General features: G+C 37.5%; 2 protein-coding genes across 2 annotated transcripts; both read left to right on the top strand.

Moving 5' to 3' along the window:
* The first annotated feature begins 2,172 nt into the window (after positions 1 to 2,172).
* On the top strand, positions 2,173 to 5,516 carry LOC114157143 (C-type mannose receptor 2-like). The gene is made up of 5 exons (XM_028037966.1): positions 2,173 to 2,539; positions 2,929 to 3,020; positions 3,198 to 3,575; positions 4,485 to 4,850; positions 5,108 to 5,516. Exons 2-5 carry the CDS (start codon positions 2,987 to 2,989, stop codon positions 5,464 to 5,466), a joined length of 1,137 nt encoding a protein of 378 aa, XP_027893767.1. The 5' UTR covers positions 2,173 to 2,539; positions 2,929 to 2,986; the 3' UTR covers positions 5,467 to 5,516.
* Positions 5,517 to 7,579: 2,063 nt separating this feature from the next.
* Positions 7,580 to 9,382, top strand: LOC114157853 (C-type mannose receptor 2-like). The gene is made up of 5 exons (XM_028039020.1): positions 7,580 to 7,643; positions 7,747 to 7,808; positions 7,940 to 8,335; positions 8,426 to 8,658; positions 9,140 to 9,382. Exons 2-5 carry the CDS (start codon positions 7,775 to 7,777, stop codon positions 9,380 to 9,382), a joined length of 906 nt encoding a protein of 301 aa, XP_027894821.1. The 5' UTR covers positions 7,580 to 7,643; positions 7,747 to 7,774.
* The last annotated feature ends 3,098 nt before the right edge of the window (positions 9,383 to 12,480 follow it).

Raw genomic sequence — 12,480 nt, 5'->3', positions numbered from 1 at the left:
ACATAAATTAACGAAGCTTGGAGGCAGGTAAATTTTCCTCGAGGAATTGTTTAACAATTTAACTTATAGGTAGCAGCTTTTCTTCAATATTAAGGAATTGTTGACTTAAATTGAGCTCATTTATTGTGCTAAAAGGTTACTCGCAAGTTTGTTTTGTCTTATTTCGAGTATGCTGAAAATGTTGCACTAGAAACTAGACCAAAAAATACTTTGTAACATTTAATACTTTTGCAGTGCAAGATAAAATCACAGGCAACCTGTATTTGTTGTGATTTTATTAGCAAAAAAAAAGTCCAATGGGTTAAAAATGTCTAAAAGATGTTTGAAGTGACAAAATTGTAAAATAAAGGAATGATTGAGAATAAAGAGGGAAAACGAACATCCTTTTGGTGTTCAACAAAATGTTTTTCTGAATCATTTCATCCCTCTTGTATTATTACTTCGTTGTTCTTGTAGTGGTATTCCACATAAAGCCACCAGATGGCAGCAGTCACAGTAGTTTATGAGTTTTAGTGCAGGCTTATGACACAAAGGAGGAAAATAAATATTAATATTGAAGTGTTAACGCAGGTGTGTGTCTCTCCTTGGTTCTGAACTACAGCATTAAATGTCTAAAGGACAATAATAAATTAATATTTTTAATTATTTGTCTTGTCATTGAACAGATGCACATCAAGACATCTTTTCAGTACGGCCAATTTACTATGGAAAACTGGATTTGATCACTAGGTCAGTTTTATTTCACATGTGCAGTCGTATGTTGACAAACATTTTTATGTTACTAAATTCCCTCAGCATGAATTGGTATGCTTGGTTCTCAATATTAAGTTTGTTGATTGCTGCTATAAGACTTGTAAATGTGTCGATTTCTGTGTTGTTTTTTTTTTTATCAAACTAACAACTTTCAAATATACCTTGTTTTTATGATAGATATTTCCAAAGTTGCTTTCACATTGTTGTTTTGTGTAATTTAGCTGACAAATTGGTTTCCATCAGAACTTAATAAAGTAAGGTTGCCTGAATTGTAGAGCAACATGACAGATAAGCAGATATTTTGCGCACTAAAAATGTGAAATTGTTACACGACGACAATCATTGTATAAATAATTGATAGTCCTCATTTAACTAGCCAGATGGTTAAAAATAGTGCAGCTACAGTTGAAACCATATATTTACATGCACTGCCTGAAGTCAAATCAGACAAAACCTCTCTTGTTTTAGGACCAAAATCCTCAGACAGTGACAAAAAAAATGTGTTTGTGTCTTTCTATTTGGTGTATGCAAATATCTGGTTACATACAGCCTCCTGGTCATGTGCTGTAGAACATAAACTTATTTCATAATTTTTCCACTTTACTTGACACTCAGGAACTAAGTGGGGCAAAAAATATTACAGAGTCAGTGATTGGTCTGCAGTCACTTGTCTGAGTGTCTTGGAAGAAGGAAGTTAAATGAAAGTTTTACCAGAAAAATATGGTCCCTTAGCGCTTGTGCTGCAAAAGGCAAATGAATATGTCTGCAGATAATGATGACGCAAATAGAGCCTCGGATTCTCAGAGAACCAGAGTGAATCCAGAAAGAGCTTGTTATTAGCGTTTCTGTCATGAAGTGCGGTCAGAGGGGTGGTGAGGCAGACGCAGCGGACCCGGGTTGTTGAGAATGAATGATGAATTTAATGAAGAAGTCAAAGATACAAAGTCCAGGCAGCACAGAGTGAGCGGAAGGCTAACGCTCATCTACTGGTAGCAACCGGTTCACACGACTGATAACTGACGGCAAACTAGACTAGACAAGGCTAGACGAGACGAGACGAGACGACTAGACGGCTTGACTAGTCTAGTCGTCTTGGTCAAATATGTGATCAAGAAAGTGATTGCATATTTAAATTACACAATTAAAACCAAAACATACCTATTACTTTTTTTTGTAGATAGATTTTATTTAAATTAAGTAAATTGAATTCTGAAGTATCGTTATCCACAGGTGTTTTTGTTTTAGCGTTTAGCTGCATTTGCATTTCTGACTTTTTTTTTTATTATTGTCGACAATGTCTCCCCATATTTACTTCATTATATCGGGTATATAATGACGTAAATTGTTTTAAAAAGACAATTCAGAAGAAATGGTTTACTCCTTGTTTTCAGGCGTAAACAAGGAACAGGTGTAACTGATCAAGTGGGAGACTGGACACAGAAACTGAAATGAACACACAGAAAAACTCAAATCCTCACAGTTTCTGGATTGTCTTTCACGTTTATGCAAATATTCTACTTCTGCTGGGTGTTTTAAAATCTTTGACTAAATTATTGGCAATGCTGACTATAACACAAAGTAATCTAAACACCTCTTACTGAAGTGACTTTCTCTAGTAGATGGCTATTTGTCCAAGAGTTGTATAATTTATGAGCAACAGGGTTGAGTGACACGTATATTCAAATTGTCTCTTTGCCAACAAAAGCCGTCTGTTCTGAAAAGGCGTCTACATTTCTCCCGGACCTGTCTACTACCGAACCATTCATCTGAACAGACGTAACCAGATGTAAGTCTCTTCTCTGCTCACCATTTGATCACATTCCTGTTCTATTGTTAAATGTCTTGACTTTTTAACTTGCCATTTAATTTGTTTTCATAACCATTTCAATGATTTTTTTGTTTTTGTTTTTTGCATGTTATCTCTATACTGTCACAGAAAAGTAAATATGAAGTCCTCTCTGAAACTAACTGGCTGACTGGTGAACTTTTAGAAAGAGTTAAGGCTCAAGCTAAAATAGTTGAATGGATGAATACTCAAAAACAGCAACTTTTACAAAACCTGGCCAGAAAATATTGAATTGTCTAGAATGTAATCTTTATTAGTGGTAGACGTTCTTGTAATCCTTTTACCGTTACAGAATGTGTTTGAATAATCTACTTTTTTTCCCCCAACAGACATGGCTATTTGAAAACAAAATTAAAGCACAAACTGTTCACTCTTGACCAAGCAGATATGACGCAGATCCTTTTCCTCCTCATTCTGTTGGGTGAGTGGTTCTGAATAAACATTATAAATACAATTTTGGTTGCTGGATCAATTGGTTTACAATTTTGATCAAATTCTTGCAGCTAATTCAAAGTCTTCAGATTACAAAACAGCAAAAAAAAAAAAAAAAAGACTTAAATACAAACCATTCACTTAATTTCTTTTCTGTTGTTAACAGGCAAGTGTTGCTTCATGGACTGTCAGCTCTATCAGTTTCACTACATTAATGAGAATAAAAACTGGACTGAAGCTCAGCAGTACTGCAGAGAGAAACACACTGACCTGGCCACAGTGACCAACATGGAAGGCCTGACCAGACTCCTCAGCAAGTCACCAGGAACAATGGCAGAAGCTTGGATTGGTCTGTATGGTCAGACAAATGGCATCAGGAAATGGTACTGGTCTCTACCTGGAGTGGAGTTCAATGTGAATATAACAGAATGGGACAATGCTGAGCCAGATGATCATGATACTGAAAACTGTGGGTTTATTTTAGAAAGTCTAAAGTGGGGCGACATCTCTTGCAACAGAGAGAAGTACTTTCTCTGCTATAATGGTAAGATTGTTTTGTGTCATTAATTGGTCTTGTTTTTTGCCCTCTTAAAATAAATATATAAAAAAGAAATACAACGATGAAAAATATTCCCACTTTTAAGCCCACTGTGGTAAGTGTGGGCTTAAAAGTCCACAGTTGGAAATGTTTGCCTACAGCCAGAGGAGGCGATATCAAATCTTTTTTTTAAAACTGGTAGCTAAGGATACCAGTAAAACTCTTATTAATGCTGGTGGTAACAACACGTCGCTTACGGCGATCAACAGTAACTTACTTCAGTGTGTAAATGTATTAAAACAGCGCCAGAATCTGTCATTTTCTCTGGTCCCCTAACTGATCTGACCCACGGCGTCGTGACTAGCACCATGCTGTCATTCCACCACTGGTTGCGTAGGTGGTGTCCAGAAAACAAATTGAGCTACTTTGTTTATTGGTGAACATTTCGGGGGAAACCTAATCTGATCCTGAGAGACACCTTTCATCCCACTTTGGATGGAACAGCTGCTCTAGTTTTTAAAAAAAAAAAAATTTTTTTATTTATTTTGCTGAATTTCTTAGTTCTCCAAAATGCTGGGATGCGAGAGTCCGCAGAGTTGCAGGTGGAACAAGATTTCCGATAAATATCAATGAGGTTTATGTCTCTAATTTTAGACCTCCTCATTGAGGAGGAGCTCCCAGTTTGCAGTCTGAGTAAGACAGCCTGTCAACTTTCAAAACTCGGCTTAAAACTGTCGACTGAAGCGTAAGTTTATCCTGAGCTATCTCTGTAGCTGTGCTGCTATAGGCTTTGGCTGGTGTAGGGCAAACTGGCCACTTTTATACAGCTTAGATTTTCATTTTTTGTTTTCTCGGGGTTTTGAAACTGTCCCTGACTTTTAACCCATCCTGCTGCCATTGACTGTCTCTCCACAGAAAGAAAAACTTCAGATAAATTCCATCTGATAGAGCAAAGTAAGACCTGGCTGGCAGCTCAGAGTTACTGCAGAAAGGAGCACACAGACCTGGTCAGTGGACTGGACCAGGTGACTGATGAACAACTGAGGAAAGTATTGAGCTCGACAGACAGCCTGCAAGACAAACTACGATATGTGTTTATGGGTCTGTTCAGAGACACCTGGAGGTGGTCAGATGGAAGCAGTTTCTCTTTCAGACACTGGAATCTACAGTTTGATGATGAGCAAAACAACAGCGGCCAATGTGCCCTGGTTGAATTCAGTGGTGAAGGCAGATGGAAGAATGTGGACTGTTCTGTTACAAAACCTTTCTTCTGTTATGATGGTGAGTTTTTCTTCAACATCTGTCACTATAATCTACTTGCTTGAAATATGAACTGGAATATTACACATCATGTTGTAAACAATTCAGTCAATGAAAGTCATTGACATGCTAATGTTTACTTTGGAGTAGCATGAGTGTGTATGTCCTGGGCGTTGCTGTTTTTCAAAGCCCAGTATCTTTCCAGGCTTTGAAAAACGTATAGTCACAACAGCTGGATCGGAAATTCAGGTTTGATGCATTATCTGTTTCACTGCCAGATAAACTGATTCTGATCAACCAAAATAAAACCTGGGAGGACGCCTTGTACTACTGCAGAGATCACCACCATGACCTGGTCACCATCACCAACATGGATGACCAAATATGGATCCGGGAGAAAGTCAAGAAGGCCACAAGTCCTCTAGTCTGGACGGGTCTGCGCTACACCTGCACTCTGGATTTCTGGTTCTGGGTCAGTGACGAGGTGGTCAGCTATCACAACTGGGCCTCAGATGAATTGATGGACGACTGTGACATGTCTGGAGCCATGGAGACGGGAGGAGAATACAAGTGGTTTAAAAGAAATGATGCCAACATGTTTAACTTTGTCTGTTCTAAACATCCTCTAGGTGAATAAGTGATGTATTAAACACCACTTGTTCTCATATTATTGTATATAAAAGCTGATATACTGTATGTAGAAGAGGAATTGATTTCACATTGTAGGTTATGCTGTTTGGATTTTGTTCTGTTTTACCTCATATGCATATGTATCATGTAATTATGTTTCTTTTCAAAGCACATATAACTTGTTTTAAATTTAATCTAATAATATTCATGTTTGTATTCTCAAGCTATCCAGGTTGCTCACCTGTTTAATTGATCACTCTATTAAACTATTACATTACTGTGTGTATCAAAAAAAAGACAATAAAGTATAACCAAAATATCTACTGATTTATTTATTCATTAGATTTAAGATATATTTTTCCTTCATCCATGCTCACAATTTGGATTTCAACTGGTGGACAGCAGCTAAAAGTTATTGCTGCATAGATGAGGTTACCCCAAAGCTAAAAGCACCAATATAATATATTAAATGTTGCTCCTGAGAAATAACAAGACTAATTTTAAGGATTGGGGGAGAGACATTTCAGGGTTAAAATATTTAATGTAAGATTATCTAAATTCTTAGTAGTGACAGAGATAATGGTAGATATAGAAATACAGGTTTCAGAGGTTTGATGCATTACCTGTTTCACTGCCAGATAAACTGATTCTGATCAACAAAAGTAAAACCTGGGAGGACGCCTTGTGCTACTGCAGAGATCACCACCATGACCTGGTCACCATCACCAACATGGATGACCAAATATGGGTCCAGGAGAAAGTCAAGAAGGCCACAAGTCCTCTAGTCTGGACGGGTCTGCGCTACACCTGCACTCTGGATTTCTGGTTCTGGGTCAGAGACCAGGTGGTCAGCTATCAGAGCTGGGCCTCAAATGACTTGATGGATGACTGTAACATGTCAGGGGCCATGGAGACGGGAAGACCATATCAGTGGTTCAAAACATTTGATCATATGTGGTTTAATTTTGTCTGTTATGCGTCTTAATTAATTATTTTTTTTTGCTCTGTGTTTACCACATGTAAACTATTGATACAAATTTGCCACAAACCAGTTCCTGTCTTCACTCAGTCATGCTGTGTATCCTGTTATTGCCTGTTTAAGCATAGTACACTCATATCAAAAGTAGTTTGCACTTAGCAGCTACGTAAAGCTAAAAAAGCTCCATATCCGGCCTGCTTTGCCAAACATAAGTCTCAGTATGTGCTTCGCTCAATGGGCTAAGGCTCTGAGATGAAGAGAAGCACACACACTTCCAAATTGTGCATAAAGAAAGTATGGTGGTTTGAGTTCTTTAGGGTATATTTCCAATTAAAAATATATATCCCTGTCAGCATGAAGATTTCAAACTAATGCTAGTGTTTTTCTGTGAGAAACTGAATTGGATCATTAAAACGATATGTTCTTTCAGGTTTCTTTATGTCGTCTCACTTTGATTTATGAATTTTGAGTCCTTAGTACAAATGCATTTTTTTTAAAGGTCCTGATTCTGCAAACTCTGTGCTTCTCCAGAGAGGTTAGTAAGTCATGTGATGTATTTCATAAAAGCAACATCTGCTGCATGTTTTCCTATACGTGTGGAATCAAAAGTGAAATATGACAATGATGTAACATGAACAACACTAACACAGTTCATTTCCTTTTTTTTTTAAATTTAACTTTAAAACAGTCTTATTCAGAACATGGGACTTTGGTTCTGTGAAACCAGCTCTTTAAACAAGCTCAGCAGTTTTACTAATGAAATTGTTGTTTGTGCTTTTTTGTATAACCAATTCTTTCTGCTAAAGATTGTAGAGAATTTAGGAAATCAAGATAACTGAAATATTAAGCTGAAACCAACTAAGTTGGGTCAAATGACGATGAAGCAATTAAAACAAAACAAAAAAAAACTGCAGAACCCAGCAGGCCACATGTCTCTGATGTAAACTGGAAAAGGAAGAAAACAAAAACACACTTCAAAAATTTGTAATGAAACCTGACCTGACTTTCCAGTTGTTTTGGATTCCATGACGCAAATAATCAGTATAGGTTTTTTTTTTTTTTGGAAAGTTTGAATATTCAAATACAGTTGAGGTGCTAAAACAAGAGATCGGTGTCAGGCACCTAGCATTTCCCTGAGGACTGTCTTCAACTAAACATCAAACTGTTGAATTATTTTGAATCCTTGTGAACGGACATAATCAAATGTAAGTTTGTCTTTCATGACAGTGTATTATTATTATTATTATTATTACTGGGATGGGATTTCTAGAAATTCTATTCATTGTTTGACATTGACTTTTCCTCTAGCGTCTATCTCTACACAACTAGAGTAAACATGCAGCGGTATGTGTTCTTTCTTACTGTGATGGGTAAGTTGCTCTGAATAAATATTATGGAGATTTTGTCTATGCCCTCATAAAACCATTGGATGAGAAATCAAGAAAAGTTTTATTCTGGTGTAATGTGATTTAAAACTGTTTTCTTTCTGTTTTATTTTTAGCTCAGAATTATCTGATGGACTGTCAGCTCTATAAGTTTCACTACATTAATGAGAATAAGACCTGGACTGAAGCTCAGCAGTACTGCAGAGAGAATCACACTGACCTGGCCACAGTGACTAACATGAAGGACATGGAGAGACTCATCAGTGTCTCACTAGGAGATATAAAGGAAGCTTGGATTGGTCTGTATGACCAAAGAAACGTAAATAGAACATGGTACTGGTCTCTGCCTGGAGTGGAGTTCAAAAAAAGTGAGACAAACTGGGCACCAGGCGAACCAAATAATCTTGGATCTGAAGGTCAAAACTGTGGGATTATATGGAAAGATGACTCTAATTTTCTCAAGTGGGCAGATTTATCCTGTAATGAAAAGCACAATTTTACCTGCTATTATGGTGAGATAATAGTCCTCTGTGTTTGTCAAAATCCTCTCATTCATGTCTGTATTAATACTCACACGTGAAAGTGTTTTGTGCTCTGACTTGTTTACTTCGCAGAAAATGACTCATCACAGAAATATTTCTTGATTAAAGAGCTGAAGACCTGGCTGGAAGCTCAGAGTTACTGCAGAGATAAACACACAGACCTGATCAGTGGAACGAATGGAGAAGTGAACAAGGGGTTACATTTAATGACTGCAAATTCAAGGTACATCTTTATTGGTCTGTTCAGAGACACTTGGAGGTGGTCAGATGGAAACAGTTCCTCCTTCAGACACTGAAATCTACAGTTTAACAATCAGATAGTCAACAGTGGTCAATGTGCCATGACTGTGTTTGATGATGGAGGCAGATGGAGGAATGAGAACTGTGACAAGAAAAAACACTTCATCTGTTATGGTGGTGAGATGTTCTTACAAAACTCTAAACATTGAAGAAAAATGCCTAAAAGAGAAAAAATACTATTTAAAACTCAACTTAGGATCAACAAAGATTTCACTTTGTATGTGTGTAAATACTACACACTAAAGGTTTGTAGTAAGATCAAATTTGTCCAAATAAGTAACAAAGCCTGATTGTTTTTCTGTAAAACATAAAACAACAAAACATAAACAACAGGAATATTTAAAAGGAGTCACTTAGGGTGCTTTTCTTGCACAAACTTTCTTTAAAGTAACAACCCCTGATTGTTCTAAACATCAAACATACAGAATGCAGGATTTGACTTTTGTTTTGTTTCTTTCCATTAAACTTGTGCAGCAAAACGCTCAGTTTGCTTCAACTGATCATGTCTGGATAGGGCTGAGCTACGCCTGCACTCTGGATTTGTGGTTCTGGGTCAGTGATGAGATGGTCAGATACAGCAACTCGGCCCAAAATGAACTGATGGACGACTGTGACATGTCTGGAGCCATGGAGACGGGAGGAGAATACAAATGGTTTAAAAGAAATGATGCAGAGAAGTTTAACTTCATCTGTACTAAGAATAGGCGCAGAGAATAAGTGATGTTTGAAGTCTGGTACGAGGCAGTTAAATAATGAAACAATTGATGTTTTTGTTTTATTTTACTTATGTCATATGTAAATTATTTTTCAGTCAAGGAATATAGTAAAGTCTATTCTGACCTAATCAAAGAAAAATTTACTAAAAGGGGAAAAAAAACAAAACATACAACTTGCTTTGGATTTGATGTTTTGATTTCTACTGTTTATATTTTTTCTATTTAGATAGTTATCCTGTTCTAATGGTCACCATAATAAAATATCATGTTTAAATATGTTTGAAAGCAATGAAGACAATACCTGACTAGAAATGTACTGACTTATTAGGTTTTTATTATATATTTTTGTAAACTGTAGACATATTTGAATACAAATTAGTTACATAAATTTGAACTTGTTAATAAATGTAGAACAGCACAGAGTCATGGAACCTGACATGATGAGAGATGATCTTTTTGAGTTGAAATTGGGAAGAGGAACCATTTTGACCACAAAGTGGATTAAATTTTTTACATTGCAACCATGTTATTATTGCTGCTTATATTATTTTATTCCAAGCCGTGAAGGATTAATATAATATTTACAAATGTTCTTCAATCCTCCCAGAGTCTAAGCCTAATGCTCAGGAGGAGAGCTGCAGATGTCACTGTCGGACAACGGACAAGCGATTTTGTGTCCTGTCAGACAGTCAGTTCCCGAAACCACACACACATACAAAAGTCTCGTAAAAGCGCACGGAGGGTCTGTGCGAACCAGCCAGACCCCATTCCTTGACAACGCGGGAGGGCTCAGAAATAATAAAGCAGCAAAAACCCTAACCCTAACTTTGGAGGGTTTGGGTATGTTGATAAAAGATTCTCAGTAGCAATAAAGATTATGATGGTGTTTTGAAGAATGTTTCCATTGAACAATGTAAACAGTAAATATTCAGAAAATATTCTGCTCAATACGGGGTTCTATGCATTTTTGCACATTACTCTATACTGCTCATATATTTACCCAATTGAAGATGCAAATTAACAAAGAAATTAAATTTAAAAAGTGTCAATTTAACAAGATAATATCAAAACTCAAAAGAGGAAATTTGAGGCAATGGGCTCAACATTTCTTGGCTGCATAATTTCTGTCGTCTTCAACCTTCTTTAAAATGCACTTTTATTATTAATCAAGATTTGATTCCCAAAACATAACATTATATCTTGAGTCAGAACAAAGACGTTTTTGACATAAACATCTGAACACCTTCCATTAGGGATTAAATATGATGTCAATATTTCACTATTCCAATGCTGCAAGGGCGTAGGGACAAGTTTCAAGTTTATCATTGGGCGGGACACATGTCGGAAACCTGACAGATCCATAAATAGCTTGAGCAGAAATGTCGAACCACGGTGTCATCAACGCGTCACCTGACCCCTGGTAATGCGTAATCTAACACTTTACTAATTACAGTCCGATAATCAGATTAAAGTTACGTAGTCAGTGGTGCTCAGGAATGCATCACAGTCCTGATCTGGTGAGCTCTTATCCACATCAGCAGTGCTGGAAAACAGGAGTCAAAGTGTTTTCAGCAAGCTTAGAGCATCTTTGATAGATTACTGGTTCCTTTAAACAACCAGTTAAGAACCAGCTCTGGCACCAGGCCTGGTTAGGAACTTGAATCTTCTTGTTAGATGAGATAAAAGTTAAATAGTAATGTGTAAAATGGCCTGTACTTGTATAGCGCTTCATCAAGTCCAGAGGACTCCAAAGCTCTTCACTTTACATTCAGTCATTCACACATTTACAGGCAGATGGCCGCAAGCTCATTCCTAATTGACCGGGCCGGTGTCCTGCTAGTTTTAGTTGTCACGGCTTCAACAGAGATGATTCAAAGGGTCCAACTAGCTCCTCAGCATGTCAAAGTTCTACTGAGATCTGCTAAGAAATAAAAATGTTGATCCGTTTATGAGGAACCCGGGAAAGAGCTAAAGTATGCAGAATACCTGAGCGTGAGGGCTGGAGTAGAAGAAAAGCAGAGCGCACCGAATTTACAAAACAAGACAACAAGCTAGCGCTAGCCACTGCTCACCCACAGGAAGCTGACTTGTGATGTGGGATGTGTGAATCCACTTGCTTTGTGTGGACCTTTATGACCCTTGCTGTCATAAAGATTTGGTTCAGGATTATGAGCCATGCTTTCATGAACAAACACATCAACAGCAGACAAGTCGAGAGCACAGGGAGTGCAGCGTGAGTCAGAGAGAGTGGGAGAAACTGTAACAGGAAGATTAAAAGAAACTCACTGTGAAGTAAGATGTTTTGGAATTAACTGGAACGGTTTCCCGCTGGCCCCCGCCCCAACTCTACACTCACGCTTTGTACGCGTGAAGATGTTTGCAGCAGACAGATGAGAGGCTGTACAACAGCACATCCTTGACCCAGAAGCAGTAGAAGTGGAGACTCCTGCACAACCATCAAACATGCAACAAGTGTTGTTTTTTTTTTAAATTGTAAGTCAACAACAAAACACTCCCAATCATGAAATGAACTCTTCCAGAGTCTGCATTGGAGAAATAGACTCAGTCTGAAGAGATAATTACAGGCCCCTGTTTGAATCTTTTAGCCTGAACACACTAAGAAAAGGAGACAAAAATATATGACCATACACTTAAAACTAAAGATTTGCTAAATTTGTTTTAGCTTTACGTAGCAAACCAGCCATTTAATTACACTCTGAGAAATTTCTGTAAATCTACAGCAGAATTCTAGCAGTAACATACTGTTATTGTGATGAGCGGGACGCGCCGATTGGATGATGCGAGTGGGACTAAAGAGTCTTCCAGTTTGAATTTGTGCCTAGGCTTCATTTTTACTGTGGTCATTTTTGTACAATAAAATAAACTGACTATTTTTGCCCATAGGCATTTGTGAATTCAATCAACTGTATTTAATTTGCAACAGTGCCTCTGGTAATTTTTACAAACGTATCTGTGTGATCTGGTGAAAAGAGGATTTAAGGTTCTCCACACATAACAGAAACTGCACCCAAGGTCACATGAACAATAATAATCAGAGCACATTGCCAGGCCTCAGGGATTCGACTACAAAAACATAGT

Source organism: Xiphophorus couchianus, chromosome 14 (genome assembly GCF_001444195.1).
Source record: "Xiphophorus couchianus chromosome 14, X_couchianus-1.0, whole genome shotgun sequence".
In the NCBI taxonomy this organism is placed as follows: domain Eukaryota; kingdom Metazoa; phylum Chordata; class Actinopteri; order Cyprinodontiformes; family Poeciliidae; genus Xiphophorus; species Xiphophorus couchianus.
This window is presented reverse-complemented; position numbering and strand designations above follow the sequence as displayed.